Here is a 22511-nt window from a genome sequence, read left to right as displayed (position 1 = left end):
ATCGTGAGTAAGCAAGGTTACGCTGGTGAATTAAGTGTTTTAGATTGGCACTAAACCAAGGGGTATTATTGTGTGTAGCAGCTTTGAGTTTCACTGGCACATGGTTGTCGAAAAGCCTAATAATATGGTTCTGTAGGAATGATGCCTGATCATCGACCGATGTCAGCGTACGAATCAAGCTCCATTCAACCGACTCCACCGCTGCATTAAGGGAACTGTAATCTATGCTTCTAAAATCACGATACGTAAAGGAACATTGGATGTGTGACGTTTGAAAGTTGTAACTAAGAAATATCAGATCGTGTTTTGAAAAGCAAGATGCTGACAATTGATCGTAGTGGAGCAATTTCAGGGGATCTTTCACAAAAAATAAATCCAGCAAAGAAGAATTTGAGTCAGTAAAGTGTGTAGGTGAAGCTAAATTGGTGGGAAAAAGTCCAAGAGACTCCATACTTAGCTTTAGAGTTGAGTCGACGAGAAGGTTGGAGTTGAAATCCCCAGCGATGATTATATTATCATAGTTTATAAGTAGAGGCTCGAGAAATTCAATAAAGCCAGAGAAGTCAACTCCACGATTAGGTCTGTATGCACAGCCGATAAGAAGCCTTTCATTATTTACAGAGAACACGTCTACGAACACATATTCGACAGAATCACTTGGACTAGCACTGCAGCAAAGTTTACAGGATAAACTACTTTTAACATATATAGCAACACCACCACCATGACCACGTCTATCAGCCCTGAAAAGTTGATATCCATTTAGTTGCACCAAATCATTTTTGTGACATGAAGAAAACCAGGTTTCGGACTATAAGCACATGACTGCACATTTATGTATTGAGTTTACTGTATATGTTCCGTTTGTCCTCGGGGACATTATGTATTATGTATTCTATTCCCACAACGGTATGTATGTATATACATAAAACTATCGTTTTATGTATGTTTAATTCTACACATTTTTGTAAATTTATTCTTTCTTTTAAACATTATAGTAATGTTAGAAATTCATTTTTTCGGATATTGGCCCGATAGCACTTGTATGTTTTTTGCTACGAAAGTTTTATACATATATTATAACACTTCCCGTGAGTGGTTTGTTTATTATTTGTTGAAAATGTAGATTTTTTTTTTTTTAATATATTTGATGCGAAACACGTTTTACTTACGCGTAAAAGCTGTGAAATTCCTTGCGGTCTGGATTTGTGCTCAACCACATGTTATAATGCACAATTTTTCATATGGTTGAGCTGCAAGGAATTTCAGCGAACCGTTCACGACGAGATTGAAAACGCGACGCGTTGTTTTCCTTTAATAATTATGCAAAAAAAAAAAAGAAGAGCTAATACAATACACAAATGTCAGATTACAATGTCAATAATGGTAAGGTTGGTAGCATTGTGAATGTCACAATGGTAGCGATGTCTTTAACCCTTGTGCGCAATGAAACCAACACTCGCCGTATTTTCGGAATACTGTATTTCTGCGTTTCAAAATCGTCTTTAAGTTGGTTCAGTGTACACAGACTTTTCAAAAGCATTTGACAAGGTGAATCACACAATTTTATTATTGAAACTGTAAGCTCTAGGGTTTCATTCCACTCTTTTAAAATGCCTTGAATCCTATCTCTCCTCTCGTAAATGTGTGGTTACTGTTGATGGAGCATCGTCTGCTCCTTTCATTGCGACTTCCGGGGTTCCACAGGGTAGCATATTGGGGCCGCTTCTCTTCGTAATTTTTATCAATGATATAACCAATTCAATTACGTAAATTTTCTGTTGTATGTTGATGATCTAAAGATTTTTTCGACAATTACGAGCAATGAAGACATGGTAAGCCCACAATCTGATATAGATAATGTTGCCGACTGGTGTAAACGTAATAAGTTAAATCTTAATATAAAAAGTGCTCACATGTTTGCTACTCAAAAAGTTTCGCTGTCAGCTACTGAAATTACTGATATTGGTGTTGTATTCGATTGTAAATTTTTGTTTCAAACGCATTTGAATTACGTAATTGCGAAGGCATATTAAACACTTGCCTTTATTAAACATTTTAGCACTGATTTTACTGATCCCTACACTTTAAAATTGCTATACACTTCTCTTGTACGATCTAAACTAGAATACGCTGTTCTCATCTGGATACCATACTATAATTGTCACATTACCAGGCTTGAACGTGTACAAAAATTTTTGTTCGCTTTGCCCTACGGTCGTTGCACTTCAATTACACGATTCCTTCTTACAGAGTCGCTGTTTGCTTATTAGCCTAAAGTCGTTAGAAAGCAGACGTTCTATTCTGTCTCTCCTTTGTTTTGACTTAATAAGTGGTGCGATTGACTGTCCATTTCTGCTAGCCAGAATTTGTTTTGAACATCCCACAGAGGAGTATACGGAATCACGATACTTTCTGGCAGGACACGGTTAGAACAAATTACGCGTCTAATGCTCCGATTTTTAGAGCTTTAATACGCTTTCAAATCCTGTGGGTCTGGACTTTTCCTCAACAAAATACATATTTAAATGATTTATATACGTAAACTTTTAGTTTTTACGCTTAAATACTAGTGCGTCTTCTTGTAATCTGTATGAAAATTTTTACATTTTCTAGATTAATACGAAATAAATAAATAAATAAAATAGGCGTCATGTGCCGAATATTATTATTAGCCAACGTTACAAAATATTAGTATACATATCCATTATTGAACAGCATTTTAACTACTGTCCTAGAGTTCTGCTATTAACAAATGATACCAAATAGACGTCCCAATCGACAGGAGTTGCATATGATTCATCAAGCCCATGGCTGCAAAATTTCTAAGATCATACCCACCCCGTTCGAGATGTTTTTCCAGGGCGAATTTTAGTGAGCTTAATAAATTAAATTGCTTGCTGCCCAGGAGTGGTCGAAGCTTCACGCTTAAAAAGACGTAGAAACAGCGACTTCCATGTTTCATAGCCCCCTTGATGGTTTCTTTAATAGATGTGTTCGCCTTCGTTATTCTAGCATTGACACGGGTCGTTGTTGTTGTTGTGGTAGCAGTGCTTCGCCAACATTGACACGGGTAAACCGCATTGGTTCTCAAAGCAACTATTAAGACTTGATAATATTAAATCTAGACTCTATGATCATAAATTCGCAGATTTATTTGCTGATTTTTTAAGTCAACCTATTCATCCCAATGTGTCCAAACCGATGTATATCCATATAGTTAGTATATCTAATATTGACAACTACTGAGGCCTAGCTTATGGCCCAGCTATCCCTATAAATGTTGAACAGATAATAAAATGCCAGCTTCAATATCTGTGTAGTTCTTTAATATCACTTTGCCAACATGGTTTTGGGCGTACGAGATCAACAACTACCAACTTGCTTGAATTTACGTCTTTTGTTATGAATGGTTTTTTAGATTGCAATCAAACGGATCTAATTTACACTTTAGTTTAGTTTGTTCGGTCTATGATCAGCTATCTTACAGACTAGGTACAAATATATAAGACTAAATATTTAAAACAAGTAGAAAGTAAAACAAATTAAAAATAAAATATAAAAATTTCAAAAAGTATTTATATGAATGGATGACGTTGAAAGCATCTCTCTACATGGAGAAATCAATATTTTGACTCTTAGGGAGCTTATTAAATTCAGACCACTTCATTTTTACTACGGCTTCTATCTCAGTGCTTCCATTGCAGCCGTAAACTATTGTTTTCCTATTATTTTGACGCGCAGTATCAACTTTGGTACCAGTATTAGCAACTGATGCAGTAGCATTAGTGGGTTCACAATTTATAGCAGCAGAACAAGAGCGTAAACTGAAGGGTGGCCATCGACACCAGCATCGGTGAGGGAAACAGTAGCAGCATTTTTGGTGTTAATAGTGACTGCTGAATTACCCTCCACAACATGACTATACGACGGTTTATTAGCAGGAGTGGTGGCCAGAGGGACAGTATGGAGAGTGCATGATATACTAGGCAAAGGCGATAATGCCAAGAAATCGACATCTGTAGAGCGACAAATATCACAACTAGGATTATGATTGTTTATAGCACTAAAAGCACAAGAGCTGACTACAGTTGTCTTTGGGATTCAAGGGGTTGTGTAGCGCAACATATAGCTTCTCCAACCCAATTATCAACCTCACCTTCGAGCGGCGAATCCCGTTTCACTAACAGACGAGGCTCTGGCGACCCCAAGCTCCCCATTGAACTTTGGGGTGGGGAGGGAGGGATGGCCTGAAGGTTTAATGTGGTCATATAAATCGTTTCCAAGATGGTCGGGCTAGCACCTTAATGGTGCTGTGTTACCGGAGCGTACCGGATCTGTATCCGGCAAAGGACCATTACATCGATAACACTCCCCAAAGCCTTCGGGGAGAAACCTTATCGCTACAACAACAACAACAACATGTACGCAGATGTTGTAAAACTTGTCTGCACTCATTTCAAAGCTGGTGTACAGCAAATTTCCTTGTTTGAATTGCTCTTAATATAAGCAAATAAAATTTCACCGGGTCAAGCCGGTCCTGACATCTTATATGCTAAACGGCAGCACTTTGGAGCAGATACCTGTTGTAACTGATCTAGGCGTTATTTTTGATCTTATCCACTATCAACAAAGCAACTGGTGTCCTAGGATTTATCAAACGTTGGGGTTAAGATTATTTCACAAAGATCCTTTATACCCCCTTGGTTCGTCCTAATCTGGAGTATGTGTTTAGTTTCCAACTTATCGAAGTCATATAAAACGTGTTGAGTCGGTTAGAGATAGGGGTAATTGTGCAGTTTAGGGGCCCCACCCTAAAACTGGGCCTTTTTTTTTTTAGTGAGGTATCAAAAGACGCGTATTCACGTCTAGCTCAAGAATCCGAAAGCGGAAGTTAACTTTTTTTACCCGTTCAAAAGATAATAACGAAAAACCGAAAAAAGACCCCCGGGTACTTCCGAAACCGGGGGTGGCATCCATAGTATTTTTGCGCAGAACACCTTTCTGCGTTGGCGGCCTTCGGCCGCGCTTATAAAAAATAACCCTGGGCTACGCCATGCCAAGTCCGGGTGTGTGGTATAACCGTGGCTACCGCCACGGTGATGCACAATTTTTTTTGTGGGTATTAACACAACAACAACCACATGAAAATCGCCAACTTCAACTGCAAATATCTCCGGACATAGATACAATTTTTCTTTTCCGCCTATTGTTCTCGAGATTAATACGCGTCTTTTGATACCTCACTCGAAGATCTTGGCCCAACTTTAGGGTGGGGCCCCTAAACTGCACTACTACCGAGATAGCTTTTAATTTTTGCATTACGACGTCTCAACTGGGAATCAAGTACTAATCTTTCACCATAAAGCAACACGCTTACGTAAATTAATTTGCCAGTTCTAGAAAATCGTAGAGTATTACTCGGCTTTATGTTCATTCACAAGCTCATCCGCGGGATTAACTCCCCTGACTGAATCACTAAATCTTGCTGTTTCTGCTAGGACCTCCAGATATTTTGTGCCTCTTCATTTACCTCCGTGCCTGCGAAATTTTGTAAGAAATATTCCTCTGCGTCATTGGGGCTCAAATTACAATGTTTTGTTTAATTGCAATAGCTTTGAACTTTGGTTTACTGCATTACATACTGCCATACTCTTAGGATTAGCCTAATATTTTGCGGTAGATGTAAACGTGGTATTATATTAGCAATAAGTAATAATAGTAATATGGTGGCAACGAAATGAAGTTTAAAGTTTAAACTTCATTGTGGCAATGCCAATATGTATTCACAAATGTACGAACGAAAAGAAAATAAAATACGAGTCACTTGGATCGTGAATTTCTACAATTTTAATATTAATATAACAGAGTGGTGTCCTATCCCCACTTTTGTTTAATTTCTAAATATCTAAGCTACCTCCGCCACCAGGAGTTGCTATCGTTTCCTACGCCGATGACTGCACAATGGGGCCACAGGCTCAGGCCTACAGATCGATGAGCTTTGCAACAAAATAAACGGCTACATTTTGGTGAGCACGCAGCCGCAATTGTTCCGAAAATCCAGAGCAGTAATAAAATCCTCAAATCCCTTGCTGGCAGCACTTGGGGAAAATACAAAGAAACGGTCTTTACCACATACAAAGCAATTGGCCAGCCGTTTGCGTGCTACGCGTCCCCTATATGGTCAAGCCTAAAAACTACACACTGGAAGAAGCTACAGGCCTGCCAAAATACTGCGCTCAAAACCGCCACGGGCTGTCTTCTTATGTCCCCAGAACACCATCTACATAATGAGGCGAGAATACTCCCCATCAGGGAGAGAAATGAGATGCTAACCAAACAGTTCCTGTTGAATACCCAGACACCTGGGCATCCCAACAGACATCTGATTGATGAGCCAACACCGCCTAGGGACTTAAGGAGTCATCTCCGTAAGCACTTTGAACAAATACGGCACCTGATAACTTAGCCGTATGAAGCAAAAAAACACCAGCAGGTCTTTGGTGAACTCCGGAATTGCCCGATGAATCCAGTACTCAGGGAACAGTATCCAAAACTTGCGGAAGGGGAACGCATACTCCCCAGGGAAACGCGAGTCACTCTGGCTCAACTTCGTTCTGGATACTGTAACAGGCTAAACTCTTACCTATCCAGAATCAACCCCGACATACAAAATGTATGCCCGCTTGCAATGTGTCCCGGCATGACACCAACCATCTCTTTAATTGTAATGTGGAACCATCGCCTCTAACACCCCCTTCAATATGGTCCACCACTGTTGAAACAGCAAGTTTCCTTGGACTCCCGTTGGAGGATATTGATGACAATTTGTGACCGGTCGCAGCTATTAGGTGGGGCGAAGCACTGCTACAACAACAACAACAAGGCCCCGTGCAAGCGAAACACTGCTACAAAACAACCGGCCCCGAGCAAAATTCACACAGAATTGGCAAACGCCTTTGTCAAGACGCACTCGGTATATACAAAATTCTACACTTGCAGAAGAAGAAAGCACATCACACGTGTCACCATAGCCCAGCTTCGTTCTGGATATTCCCTGCAAAAATCGTTGGATCATGTGATCCACTGGAGTACTTACCATTATACTCCACTGTAATGCAACAATGGACCAACTCATGTTTCTACAGGAACATATTGTAAGCCGATCATTGCTCGTTTTTAACGAGTGTAATCACTAAACGATGTTTATTGGACTGTGGGTACTCCATGGATTACTCTGATGTAATGCCGAGCTGGAGTATATGGTCCAGTCCTAGGACATCGCAATGTTAATTGGCCCATACTTTTTGTATGAATTGTAGTTAATTTTGGAGCACTCGGTTGGTCCATAGCGAGTACTCCATACATGCATGCATGGAGTACTCGCGATTATTGCAGGGTTATAACAGGTTAACTCTTACCCTGCAAAAATCGCGAGTACTCCATGCATGCATGTATGGAGTACTCGCTATGGACCAAGCGAGTGCTCCAAAATTAACCACAATTCATACAAAAAATATGGTCCAATTAACATTGCGATGTCCTAGGACCGGACCATATACTCCAGCTCCGCATTACATCAGAGTAATCCATGGAGTACCCACAGTCCCAATAAACATTGTGTAGTGATTACAATCGTTAAAAAAAAGTGAAGTTATTTACCAGTCTTTCCAGTTCTGGTATGCTACCTGGTGTTTCGGGTACGCTCTCAAGTGGCAATATCTTAACTAGTTCCCTATTGTATTCTTGCCAGTTTGTATTTTTAATATTTCTGGTGGCAGCGCTCTGCTTTTTCACCAAGTCTAAGTCTATCTGGATGTAACGATGGTCAGAGAATGAATGATCCTTGAGGACCCTCCAGTCTCTGACCAACTCTTCCGCATCTTCTGAGACTAAGGTGACATCGAGAACTTCCCTTCTTGTTTTTGTAATAAAGGTTGGTTCAGTTCCCCTATTGCTTATGGTTAGTCTAAAGTTTAGGATGAAACCAAATAGTAACTCACCCCTTTCGTTTTCGTCATTACTCCCCCAGGTGGAGTGGTGCGCGTTTACATCTCCTCCCAGTTTCAGTGCACGTGATGTAGCTTCCACCAGCTTCCTGACGATCGATGTCGGCACCGCCTTGTCATGGACTAGATAAATTGATGATAGCCTGATTTGACCCATACTCAGGCTCAGGCTGATCGTCGTTGTGTCTTCATCACTAAATTGAGGAAGAAACAAAACATTAAGCTTGGTACTAACAAGTATACACGATCTTGGCTTTCCCGAGGTGTCACAACTTACCAGTGTGTAGCCGGTGGACTTGAGTCCGCAAATGTTTTGTCCTACCACCCACGGCTCCTGGATGAGGACTATATCAGCTGCCCCTTTAGATGTCAGTCGGAGCAGCAGTGTAGCGGAAGCTGCTTTACTGTGGTGCAGGTTTATCTGGAGGACCCGCGCCAACATCGCACACTTTCTCTCCCTTCTTGAGCGTAGAGTTAGCCACATCCTCCGTCATCAGCTCCCCATGGATGAGGTAGACGAGGCGTAGCCGTCCAGCGTATCCGGCTCACCCCCATCTGCCTTCGTAACCACGTCCTCGTCGCTACTTTCTTCTTCTGACTCCACCTCGGCTGCCAAGTTCCTAGCGGCGTTGACATCGTTACTGTAGACCCTTACAGTAACGGTGTCTAAACCATAATTTATCTCGCCTCCAGTTTTCCTCAATACTGTCAGCGATTCCTCATTCAGTAGGAGAACAGCCTGACGTGTGGCTCTGTCCCCCTTCTCCACGCTGACAACTCTCCAATTGGCGGCTGGCAGCGTCGGGTTGAGGATCCTTATCATGCTGAGTATCCTCTCTGGTTCAGCTGGTTTTGCCGGTAGCCACACCCTTGCTCGTGGCCGTGACGGTATGTCTTTGAAATCGAGCGCCCTGAGCTTCGCTCCAGGGTAGACTTCACCTACAGACTCTACCGCCTTTTTGTATACGGCTGCGGACCTCTCGTCTCCGCATGCCACGACTTTGATACTACCCTGGAACCACCCTGAATCCTTGCATACCTATAGAATAACCGATTTTTGGTTTTAGATATGAAAAAAATGTAGTTCCAGAGGATTTAATTTTTACATCTGTAGGTAATATTTTTAACCCCGGTATTACCATATCAGTGAGAATACAGAAATTCTAATGTAAATATTAAGCACATTGTTTTCTGAGTTGAATTTACAGTACAACTGTATACGATACCATCGAAAACTATCGATAGTATTTTTGAAACTCCCGAAAATTTAAAATGGCGACACTATCAAAGCTTTAAAAAGACACGAAGCCATCGAAGACTTCAGTACAGCTTTAAAGAAAGAAGACGTAGTTTCAAATTTGTCATCTCTCAACTCGAAAATCTCAGACTATTTTTTCAAAAACGTCCGGATTTGTTTCAAAAATGTGCTATCTAAGAATATAGCTCACGCAAAAATGTATTAATTTATGCTCAGATAAGAAGTTTTGGAAAAAAAATTTAGGATAGGGTATTCTGAGAAAGAGAATTGGGCAGACACCCTGCAAAAATCGCGATTACTCCATACATGCATGTATGGAGTACTCGCTATGGACCAAGCGAGTGCTCCAAAATTAACCACAATTCATACAAAAAATATGGTCCAATTAACATTGCGATGTCCTAGGACCGGACCATATACTCCAGCTCCGCATTACATCAGAGTAATCCATGGAGTACCCACAGTCCAATAAACATTGTGTAGTGATTACAATCGTTAAAAACGAGGAATGATCGGCTTACAACATGTTCGTCCCTGCAAAAATCGTTGGGCCATGTGGTCCACTGGAGTACTTACCATTCTACTCCACTGTAATGCAGCGATGGACCAACTCATGTTTCTACACGAACATGTTGTAAGCCGATCATTCCTCGATTTTAACGATTGTAATCACTACACAATGTTTATTGGACTGTGGGTACTCCACGGATTACTCTGATGTAATGCGGAGCTGGAGTATATGGTCCGGTCCTAGGACATCGCAATGTTAATTGGACCATATTTTTTGTATGAATTGTGGTTAATTTTGGAGCACTCGCTTGGTCCATAGCGAGTACTCACACACACACACCCATTTAATTTGTTTCGTCCCTCCCACAAATTGTCATCCTCCCAACAGCTCCTTGCAGCAGGACTGCTACATATTCTCTTACTCCGGGAAGGTATCGAACCCAATCGGGGTCCGTCTCCTGACCCCGGTCCTGAGAAATGGTTTTGCTGCATCTGCCGGACGGCGCCAACAACTCAAACAGCTGATACCACTCATAACTACTACCTTCGTAGTAGAGCTGGTAGCAATGCTGAGCATCAGCCACTGCCCCCGTCTTCTTCTCCCCCCCCCCCCCCTCTTTTCTGGCAGCTTGCCCAAGGGCGCCCAGCCCCAAGGCTCTCTCTCTCGCTTGGTCCATAGCGAGTACTCACACACACACACCCATTTAATTTGTTTCGTCCCTCCCACAAATTGTCATCCTCCCAACAGCTCCTTGCAGCAGGACTGCTACATATTCTCTTACTCCGGGAAGGTATCGAACCCAATCCGGGTCCGTCTCCTGACCCCGGTCCTGAGAAATGGTTTTGCTGCATCTGCCGGACGGCGCCAACAACTCAAACAGCTGATACCACTCATAACTACTACCTTCGTAGTAGAGCTGGTAGCAATGCTGAGCATCAGCCACTGCCCCCGTCTTCTTCTCCCCCCCCCCCCTCTTTTCTGACAGCTTGCCCAAGGGCGCCCAGCCCAAAGGCCACAACAGCAATTGCGTCCTGGCCTTCCACAACCCAGGCGTAGTCACCCGCCACTTACCTCTAGAGTGGCGGCGTCACCCCTCATGCACTTCAGAATTCTACAGTTAAACTGTAATGGACTGTTGTTGTTGTTGTAGCGATTAGGTTACTCCCCGAAGGCTTTGGGGAGTGTTGTCGATGTGATGGTCCTTTGTCGGATACAGATCCGATACGCTCCGGTAACACAGCACCATTAAGGTGCTAGCCCGACCATCTCGGGAACGATTTATATGGCCACATTGAACCTTCAGGCCATCCCTCCCTCCCCACCCCAAGTTCCATGAGGAGCTTGGGGTCGCCAGAGCCTCGTCTGTTAGTGAAACGGGATTCGCCGCTCGAAGGTGAGGTTGACAATTGGGTTGGAGAAGCTATATATTGCGCTACACAACCCCTTGAATCCCTAACTGGGAAGATTACGGAGATAGTCGATTTCATGAAGCGGCATAACATCCGCATTGCTGCGATTCAATAGACTAAACTCACAGCAAGATCTGCATTGCAGACCTGCTCTGGGTATAATGTCCACAGGAAGGACCGCGAGAGCGGAAATGGAGGCGGCCTCGCGTTTATTATACACCACTCTGTGCAATATCATATATTTGATCCTGGCATCGACCGCAGGGACAATGTCTTAGAACGTCAAGGCCTATCTGTCCGGTCAGGCGATGCAAATCTAGAAATCATCAACATCTACATCCCTCCTGTCACCTGTTGCCCCAGTGGATACCGCCCTAAAATCGAGGCCTTACTCACTGGCAACAATCGCATTATCTTAGGCGATTTCAATGCCCATCACGACCTATGGCATTCAAACTTGCGGGCGGACAGTAGGGGTGAGATGTTGGGGGATCAAATAGAAGAAACGACGTTCTGCACAATAAACGGAGACGCCCCCACACGTATGGTAGGAAGCTGTCATAGCTCGCCAGATATCTCAATAGTGAGCGCAGAACTCGTAAACTGCGTCAACTGGCAGCCGATGGTAACATTGGCATCCGACCACCTGCCCATACTTATTTCGTTCGAGCGTACCGCCGACTTCATCGTCACCGAAAAACGCACTTTCATAAACTTCAAAAAAGGAAAGTGGGAAGAATATAAATCTGCAACAGATAGCAGCTTTGCTGCCCTCCCTATCCCGACTGATGCCCGCCAAGGGGAGCGTGCCTTCCGTAAGGTCATTGAATCCGCCTCGGCACATTTCATTCCCGCCGGGAGAATTCCCGAAATCCGGCCCCACTTCCCGGCGGAGGCGAGCTTAGCGAGGGAACGCGACTGTATAAGACAGCTTGATCCAGGCGACCCCCAAATAAGGGATATAAACCAACGCATCAGATTGCTTGTGGACGAACACAAGCGGGCGAAATGGGAAGAGCACCTTAGAGGTTGTAACCTCTCTACCGGAGTAGGTAAACTTTGGTCCACCGTAAAGTCCTTATGGAATCCCACTAAGCACAAAGACAAAGTTTCCATCGCTTCCCAAGGCAGTCGGTTCTATGTACTGGAGCGACTCGGGATTTTTCCCGACCAAGGACTGTCATTTCAGTGTAACCCCATTTAATTTGTTTCGTCCCTCCCACAAATTGTCATCCTCCCAGCAGCTCCTTGCAGCAGGACTGCTCCATATTCTCTTGCTCCGGGAAGGTATCGAATCCAATCCGGGTCCGTCTCCTGACCTCGGTCCTGAGAAATGGTTTTGCTGCATCTGCCGGAAAAGAATCTTTTTAGGACGGTCATACTCTGTTCAGTGTGTCTCGTGTAAGGGATGGTTGCATCGGACAGGTTGTTCTGGGCTTGATCCCGACGTCCACGTAACTTTTATAAATCTTTTGTGGCTCCTTGCTGTTCACGCCCAAGGGCGCCCCGTAGTCTACGTCTAAGCGCATCCCCATTACCTTCCAGCAGCCCCGCTGCTCAACAAGCCACAACAAGTACCCGCTGCTGCTCGCGCCTTACGGCGCCAACAACTCAAACAGCTGCTACCACTCATAACTACAATCTTCGTAGTAGAGTCGGAAGCAATGCTGAGCAACAGCCCCTGCCCCCGTCTTCTCCCCCCCTCTTTTCCGGCAGCAATCGTGTAGGTCAGGGAAACAGACTCTTAGTCCCTACCTCCGTTTGCACCGTTTGCCAGCACAGAATATATATGTATGCGACATCCGCCCAATGCAGCTCCTGCCTCGGGTGGTGCCACTTTCCTAGATGTTCTGGTCTCCGCGACGGCAACCCCTCGACGGGTTTCATCGCGCCATGTTGCCAGGTCGCAAACCCAAATCATCCGGGTACCCCAATGCTTGCCCAAGGACGCCCAGTCCCAGGGCCACAACAGCAATTGCGTCCTGGCCTTCCTCAACCCAGGCGTAGTCACCCGTCACTTACCCCCAGAGTGGCGACGTCTCCCCTCATGCACTTCAGAATTCTGCAGTTAAACTGTAATGGACTAACTGGGAAGATTACGGAGATAGTGGGACGGACGAAACAAATTAAATGGGGTCACACTGAAATGACAGTCCTTGGTCGGGAAAAATCCCGAGTCGCTCCGGTACATAGAACCGACTGCCTTGGGAAGCCAAAATACTGCTCTCAGAATCGCCACGGGCTGTCTTCTTATGTCCCCAGAACACCATCTGCATAATGAGGCGAGAATACTCCCCATCAGGGAGAGAAATGAGATGCTGACTAAACAGTTTCTGTTGAATACCCAGAAACCTGGGCATCCCAACAGACATCTGATTGACGAACCAGCACCGCCTAGGGGCCTAAGGAGTCATCTCCGTAAGCATTTTGAGGAAATACGGCACCTGAGAACCCAGCCGTATGAAGCGGAAAAACACAAGCAGGTCCTTGGTGAACTCCATAGACAGGCGTCGGACCTTTATGTCGGGAATTGCCCGGTGAATTCAGTACTTGAAGAAAAATATCCAGAACTCGCAGAAGAGGAACGCATACTCCCCAGGGAAACGCGTGTCACTCTTGCTCAACTTCGTTCTGGATACTGTAACAGGTTAAACTCTTACCTATCCAGAATCAACCCCGACATACAAAATGTATGCCCTGCTTGCAATGTGTCCCCACATGACACCAACCATCTCTTTAATTGTAATGTGGAACCAACGCCTCTAACACCCCTTTCCTTATGGTCCACCCCTGTTGAAACGGCAAGTTTCCTTGGACTCCCGTTAGAGGATATTGATGACAATTTGTGATCGGTCGCGCCTATTGGGTGGGGCGAGCATTGCTACAACAACAACAACATTACGGAGATAGTCAATTTCATGAAGCGGCACAACATCCGCATTGTTGCGATTCAAGAGACTAAACTCACAGCACGATCTGCATTGCAGACCTGCTCTGGGTATAATGTCCACAGAAAAGATCGCGAGAGCGGAAATGGAGGCGGCCTCGCGTTTATAATACACCACTCTGTGCAATATCACATATTTGATCCTGGCATCGACCGCAGGGACAACGTCTTAGAACGTCAAGGCCTATCTGTCCGGTCAGGCGATGCAAACCTAGAAATCATCAACATCTACATCCCCCTGTCACCTGTTGCCCCGGTGGATACCACCCTAATATCAGAGCCTTACTCACTGGAAACAATCGCATTATTTTAGGCGACTTCAATGTCCATCATGATCTATGGCATTCAAATTTGCGGGCGGACAGTAGGGGCGAGATGTTGGCGGATCAAATAGAAGAAACGACGTTCTGCACAATATACGGAGACGCCCCCACACGTATGGTAGGAAGCTGTCACAGTTCGCCAGATATCTCAATCGTGAGCGCAGAACTCGTAAACTGCGTCAACTGGCAGCCGATGGTATCATTGGCATCCGACCACCTGCCTATACTTGTTTCGCTCGAGCGTACCGCCGACTTCATCGTCACCGAAAAACGCACTTTCATAAACTTTAAAAAAGGAAAGTGGGGAGAATATAAATCCTTTACAGACAACCTCTTTGCTGCCCTCCCTATCCCGACTGATGCCCGCCAAGGGGAGCGTGCCTTCCGCAAGGTCATTGAATCCGCCTCGGCACGTTTCATTCCCGCCGGGAGAATTCCCGAAATCCGGCCCCACTTCCCGGCGGAGGCCGCAAACTTAGCGAGAGAACGTGACCTTATAAGGCAGCTTGATCCAGGCGACCCCCAAATAAGGGATATAAACCAACGCATCAGATTGCTTGTGGATGAACACAAGCGGGCGAAATGGGAGGAGCACCTAAGAGGTTGTAACCTCTCTACCGGTGTGGGTAAACTTTGGTCCACCGTAAAGTCCCTATCGAATCCGACTAAGCACAAAGACATAGTTTCCATCGCCTTTGGCGACAAAGTGCTGTCGGATGCGAAAAAATGCGCGAGCGCTTTCTGCCGACAATATACTATAATGCATTCTACGGTCGACAAAGTTAGACGGAGGGCCAACAGACACGCACATAAACACAAATTCAGCGCGTCACCAATCACCATCGCCGCTAAAGAGGTTGAGGACGCCATTGGTCGCGCTAAACCATCCAAAGCAGTGGGCCCAGACGGCATAGCCATGCCGATGCTTAAAAGCCTAGGGAAAGAGGGTTTCAAATATTTAGCGCAGGTCTTCAACCTGTCTCTTTCCACCTTTGTCATACCCGAGAAATGGAGAATGGCCAAGGTGGTCCCGCTACTAAAGCCTGGGAAACCAGCTAACATAGGAGAGTCGTATCGTCCGATATCTCTCCTATCGCCAGTAGCAAAGACGCTCGAAGCCATTTTGCTCCCTTATTTCCAAGCAAATTTGCAACTAGCCTCCCATCAGCATGGCTTCAGAAAACTCCATAGCACTACCTCCGCGCTAAATGCCATTAGCACCCAGATAGGTTGCGGTTTAAATCAAAACCCCCACCATAGAACAGTACTCGTAGCGCTAGACCTATCAAAAGCTTTTGATACGGTCAACCACGGCTCGTTACTGCAAGACCTGGAAGGGTCTACCCTTCCCCCATGTCTTAAAAGGTGGACCGCAAATTATCTGGGTGGTCGGCAGGCATCGGTGCTATTTAGAAACGAAACATCAAAGCCAAGGAGAATTAAACAAGGGGTGCCACAGGGTGGTGTGCTATCCCCACTTTTGTTTAATTTCTACATATCTAAGCTACCTTCACCACCGGAAGGAGTCACAATCGTTTCCTACGCCGATGACTGCACAGTAATGGCCACAGGCCCAGGCCCACAGATCGATGAGCTATGCAATAAAATAAACGGCTACCTCCCTGATCTCTCCAGTTTTTTCGCCTCGCGAAACCTGGCATTATCACCGACTAAATCTTCCGCGACCTTATTTACAACATGGACGTCCCAAATGTCGACCATTTTGAACATCCACGTCGATGGCTCTACGCTACCGACTGTCCTACACCCCAAAATCTTGGGTGTGACGTTTGATCAGGATCTACATTTTGGTGAGCACGCAGCCGCAATTGTTCCGAGAATTCAGAGCCGTAACAAAATCCTCAAATCCCTTGCAGGCAGTACCTGGGGAAAAGATAAATAAACGCTCATGACTACATACAAAGCAATTAGCCAGCCGATTACGTGCTACGCGTCACCCATATGGTCGCCAAGCCTAAAAATTACCCACTGGAAGAAGCTACAGGCCTGCCAAAATACTGCTCTCAGAATTGCCACGGGCTGTCTTCTTATGTCCCCAGAACACCATCTACATAATGAGGCGAGAATACTCCCCATCAGGGAAAGAAACGAGATGCTGACCAAACAGTTCCTGTTGAATACCCAGAAACCTGGGCATCCCAACAGACATCTGATTGACGAGCCAGCACCGCCTAGGGGCTTAAGGTGTCATCTCCGTAAGCATTTTGAGGAAATACGGCATCTGAGAACACAGCCGTATGAAGCGAAAAAACACAAGCAGGTCCTTGGTGAACTCCACAAACAGACGTCGGACCTTTATGCCGGGAATTGCCCGGTGAACCCAGTACTCAAAGTAAAGTATCCAAAACTTGCGGAAGAGGAACGCATACTCCGCAGGGAAACGCGTGTCACTCTGGCTCAACTTCGTTCTGGATACTGTAACAGGTTAAACTCTTACCTATCCAGAATCAACCCCGACATACAAAATGTATGCCCCGCTTGCAATGTGTCCCCACATGACACCAACCATCTCTTTAATTGTAATGTGGAACCAACGCCTCTAACACCCCTTTCCCTATGGTCCACCCCTGTTGAAACAGCAAGTTTCCTTGGACTCCCGTTAGAGGATATTGATGACAGTTTGTGATCGGTCGCGTCTGTTAGGTGGGGCGAAGCACTGCTACAACAACAACAACAACAACAACAAAGTTTCCATCGCCTTTGGCGATAAGGTGCTGTCGGATGCGGAAAAATGTGCGAGCGCTTTCTGCCGACAATATATAATGCATCCTACGGTCGACAAAGATAAACGGAGAGCCAATAGACACGCACATAAACACAAATTCAGCGCGTCACAAATCATCATCACCGCTAGAGAGGTTGAGGACGCCATTGGTCGCGCTAAACCATCCAAAGCAGTGGGCCCAGACGGCATAGCCATGCCGATGCTTAAAAACCTAGGGAAAGAGGGTTTCAAATATTTAGCGCATGTCTTCAACCTGTCTCTTTCCACCTTTGTCATACCCGAGAAATGGAAAATGGCCAAGGTGGTCCCGCTACTAAAGCCTGGGAAACCAGCTAACGTAGGTGAGTCATATCGTCCGATATCTCTCCTATCGCCAGTGGCAAAGACGCTTGAAGCCATTTTGCTCCCTCATTTCCAAGCACATTTGCAGCTAGCCCCTCATCAGCATGGCTTCAGAAAACTCCATAGCACTACCTCCGCGCTAAATGTCATTAGCACCCAGATAAATGGCGGTTTGAATCAATATCCCCACCATAGAACAGTACTCGTAGCGATAGAGCTATCAAAAGCTTTTGATACGGTCAACCATGGCTCGTTACTGGAAGACCTGGAAGGGTCTACCCTTCCCCCATGTCTTAAAAGGTGGACCGCAAATTATCTGGGTGGTCGGCAGGCGTCGGTGCAATTCAGAAACGAAACATCAAAACAAAGGAGAATTAAACAAGGGGTGCCACAGGGTGGTGTCCTATCCCCGCTTTTGTTTAATTTCTACATATCTAAGCTACCTTCACCACCGGAAGGAGTCACAATCGTTTCCTACGCCGATGACTGCACAATAATGGCCACAGGCCCAGGCCCAAAGAACGATGAGCTATGCAATAAAATAAACGGCTATCTCCCTGATCTCTCCAGTTTTTTCGCCTCGCGAAACCTGTCATTGTCACCGACTAAATCTTCCGCGACCTTATTTACAACATGGACGCCCCAAATGTCGACCATATTGAACATCCACGTCGATGGCACTACGCTACCGACTGTCCTACACCTCAAAATCTTGGGTGTGACGTTTGATCAGGATCTACATTTTGGTGCGCACGCAACCGCAATTGTTCCAAGAATTCAGAGCCGTAATAAAATCCTCAAATCCCTTGCTGGCAGTACCTGGGGAAAAGATAAAGAAACGCTCTTGACCACATACAAAGCAATTAGCCAGCCGATTACGTGCTACGCGTCACCCATATGGTCGCCAAGCCTAAAAACCACCCACTGGAAGAAACTACAGGCCTGCCAAAATACTGCTCCCAGAATCGCCACGGGCTGTCTTCTTATGTCCCCAGAACACCATCTGCATAATGAGGCGAGAATACTCCCCATCAGGGAGAGAAATGAGATGCTGACCAAACAGTTTCTGTTGAATACCCAGAAACCTGGGCATCCCAACAGACATCTGATTGACGAACCAGCACCGCCTAGGGGCCTAAGGAGTCATCTCCGTAAGCATTTTGAGGAAATACGGCACCTGAGAACCCAGCCGTATGAAGCGGAAAAACACAAGCAGGTCCTTGGTGAACTCCATAGACAGGCGTCGGACCTTTATGTCGGGAATTGCCCGGTGAATCCAGTACTTGAAGAAAAATATCCAGAACTCGCAGAAGAGGAACGCATACTCCCCAGGGAAACGCGTGTCACTCTTGCTCAACTTCGTTCTGGATACTGTAACAGGTTAAACTCTTACCTATCCAGAATCAACCCCGACATACAAAATGTATGCCCTGCTTGCAATGTGTCCCCACATGACACCAACCATCTCTTTAATTGTAATGTGGAACCAACGCCTCTAACACCCCTTTCCTTATGGTCCACCCCTGTTGAAACGGCAAGTTTCCTTGGACTCCCGTTAGAGGATATTGATGACAATTTGTGATCGGTCGCGGCTATTAGGTGGGGCGAGCATTGCTACAACAACAACAACAACAACAACAGGACGCCATTGGTCGCGCTAAACCATCCAAAGCAGTGGGCCCAGACGGCATAGCCATGCCGATGCTTAAAAACCTAGGGAAAGAGGGTTTCAAATATTTAGCGCATGTCTTCAACCTGTCTCTCTCCACCTTTGCCATACCCGAGAAATGGAAAATGGCCAAGGTGGTCCCGCTACTAAAGCCTGGGAAACCCGCTAACGTAGGTGAGTCATATCGTCCGATATCTCTCCTATCGCCAGTGGCAAAGACGCTTGAAGCCATTTTGCTCCCGTATTTCCAAGTACATTTGCAGCTAGCCCCTCATCAGCATGGCTTCAGAAAACTCTATAGCGCTACCTCCGCGCTAAATGTCATTAGCACCCAGATAAATTGCGGTTTGAATCAATACCCCAACCATAGAACAGTACTCGTAGCGCTAGACCTATCAAAAGCCTTTGATACGGTCAACCATGGCTCATTACTGCAAGACCTGGAAGGGTCTACCCTTCCCTCATGTCTTAAAAGGTGGACCGCAAATTATCTGGGTGGTCGGCAGGCATCGGTGCAATTCAGAAACGAAACATCAAAACCAAGGAGAATTAAACAAGGGGTGCCACAGGGTGGTGTCCTATCCCCACTTTTGTTTAATTTCTACATATCTAAGCTACCTTCTCACCGGAAGGAGTCACAATCGTTTCCTACTCCGATGACTGCACAATAATGGCCACAGGCCCAGGCCCAGAGATCGATGGGCTATGCAATAAAATAAACGGCTATCTCCCTGACCTCTCCAGTTTTTTCGCCTCGCGAAACCTGGCATTGTCACCGACTAAATCTTCCGCGACCTTATTTACAACATGGACGCCCCAAATGTCGACCATATTGAACATCAACGTCGATGGCACTACGCTACCGACTGCCATATACCCCAAAATCTTGGGTGTGACGTTTGATCAGGATCTACACTTTGGTGCGCACGCAACCGCAATTGTTCCGAGAATTCAGAGCCGTAATAAAATCCTCAAATCCCTTGCTGGCAGTACCTGGGGAAAAGATAAAGAAACGCTCATGACCACATACAAAGCAATTAGCCAGCCGATTACGTGCTACGCGTCACCCATATGGTCGCCAAGCCTAAAAACTACCCACTGGAAGAAACTACAGGCCTGCCAAAATACTGCTCTCAGAATCGCCACGGGCTGTCTTCTTATGTCCCCAGAACACCATCTGCATAATGAGGCGAGAATACTCCCCATCAGGGAGAGAAATGAGATGCTGACCAAACAGTTTCTGTTGAATACCCAGAAACCTGGGCATCCCAATAGACATCTGATTGACGAACCAGCACCGCCTAGGGGCCTAAGGAGTCATCTCCGTAAGCATTTTGAGGAAATACGGCACCTGAGAACCCAGCCGTATGAAGCGAAAAAACACAAGCAGGTCCTTGGTGAACCCCATAGACAGGCGTCGAACCTTTATGTCGGGAATTGCCCGGTGAATCCAGTACTTGAAGAAAAATATCCAGAACTCGCGGAAGAGGAACGCATACTCCCCAGGGAAACGCGTGTCACTCTTGCTCAACTTTGTTCTGGATACTGTAACACGTTAAACTCTTATCTATCCAGAATCAACCCCGACATACAAAATGTATGCCCCGCTTGCAATGTGTCCCCACATGACACCAACCATCTCTTTAATTGTAATGTGGAACCAACGCCTCTAACACCCCTTTCCTTATGGTCCACCCCTGTTGAAACGGCAAGTTTCCTTGGACTCCCGTTAGAGGATATTGATGACAATTTGTGATCGGTCGCGGCTATTAGGTGGGTCGAGCATTGCTACAACAACAACAACAACAACATAGCGAGTACTCCATACATGCATGCATGGAGTACTCGCGATTTTTGCAGGTGTGTAGAAACATGAGTGGGTCCATCGCTGCATTACAGTGGAGTAGAATAGTAAGTACTCCAGTGGACCACATGGTCCAACGATTTTTGCAGGGTACTTGCCCAGAACAACCTCAACATAGGTAATGCATGTCCTACGTATGATGCGTCCCTACATTAACCCATCAATGTTTATTATTGTAATGCGGAACCTACGCCTCTTTTGTTAATCTCCCCATTGTCATCCCTGTTGAAACTGCTTTTCTTGGACTTCAGTTAGAGGAATTTCCAATTTGTGACTTGTCAAGTCCCCTGAATGGGGCGAAGCCTTGTTAACACAACTACAACAGGTGCTGATCTTAATTTCATAAAAACTGGAAATTAAATCACTTATTAAATACATCATACTCTGGAAAATATCCTAGTACTGAGACCTTTAAACTAAAACATGAGCACCAAACCATATCCCCAAAAAAAATCATAGAAAACAAATTTTACCTCGGTCGCATATTCAGGTTGCATTAGCTCTTCATCATCTTCAAGCTCTTCTCCTACATCAATAGCTAACTCGACTTCCTCTAGTTTTGGCACGGTAAACTGGTACATGTGTTCTTCGCTGATGTGTTGAATAAAGTTATCCAATTGACAAAATGTATAATTGCAGAAGCCACAATTTAGGAAAAACTCTTTTTTCCCAATCGACAATAAGGTAGTTATATCGCCGCACTTCTTCATTTCACCAGATTCAATTTTATCTTCTATTCCATCCATAATTGACGCTCTTATCGTGATCACACCAGGAAGAATATAATTTTTTCTACAAAACGATTTTATATACAGGGATGACACAAATTACTAGTAACAGACTGGCGATCATCAGTTTGTATCGAAAATCGATACTTTAAAGAATAGGGGTAAGTCATTCCTCGTGTTCCAATGAAGCGTGAACCAGATAGAGGTAGAGATTTACAGCCTCGTTCTGTTTGGCGAACAACCCGCTCAACGAAAGATACCTGCTTGGGCAATATCGTGTGCTCATGGTATTCTGAATTTTGCGTTGCCGTTTATCGTGCAGCTTTACGTCGTTCGTCAACTACACGATATCAAATGTCAAACTTACAACTCTGTGCACATATGTTTTGTTTTTGCGCACGTCCATAAAGTTTACAAAATAAGTCAAATGAAAATAAAGTTGTTAGTGATATAAATATACACCCCTATTCTGCATTTCGTTTACGTTCCCGTTCTACGCTCTGCTTTAATCGAAGATTGGTATTCTGCATTACGACGGAATCGCAAAGAGAAGAGGAAGAGCAAATGATTTTTCGAAATCAGCTGTTGGTACGGAATGTGTGAACATTGGAACAAAATAAATTACAGAAAATTTGTAAAAAAAACACTGAAAAACGTTTATATTTTATTATCCACGCCATTTTGTACAAAAAAAAAAAAGCAATA

At 45.0% G+C, this 22511-nt stretch overlaps 1 protein-coding gene across 6 annotated transcripts in view; it reads right to left on the bottom strand.

The window, feature by feature from the left end:
- LOC137249763 (zinc finger protein 558-like) overlaps positions 1-21919 on the bottom strand; it is a 147918-nt gene extending 125999 nt beyond the window's left edge. For all 6 annotated transcript variants that reach the window (XM_067781632.1, XM_067781629.1, XM_067781631.1 and 3 more), the window contains exon 1: positions 21552-21919. In XM_067781632.1, the coding sequence (XP_067637733.1) occupies positions 21552-21824 (273 nt within the window). In that variant the 5' untranslated portion in view covers positions 21825-21919. The remainder of the gene's footprint in view (positions 1-21551) is intronic.
- Between the last annotated feature and the right edge of the window lie 592 nt (positions 21920-22511).

Source organism: Eurosta solidaginis, chromosome 4 (assembly GCF_040869045.1).
Source record: "Eurosta solidaginis isolate ZX-2024a chromosome 4, ASM4086904v1, whole genome shotgun sequence".
In the NCBI taxonomy this organism is placed as follows: Eukaryota; Metazoa; Arthropoda; class Insecta; order Diptera; family Tephritidae; genus Eurosta; species Eurosta solidaginis.
This window is presented reverse-complemented; position numbering and strand designations above follow the sequence as displayed.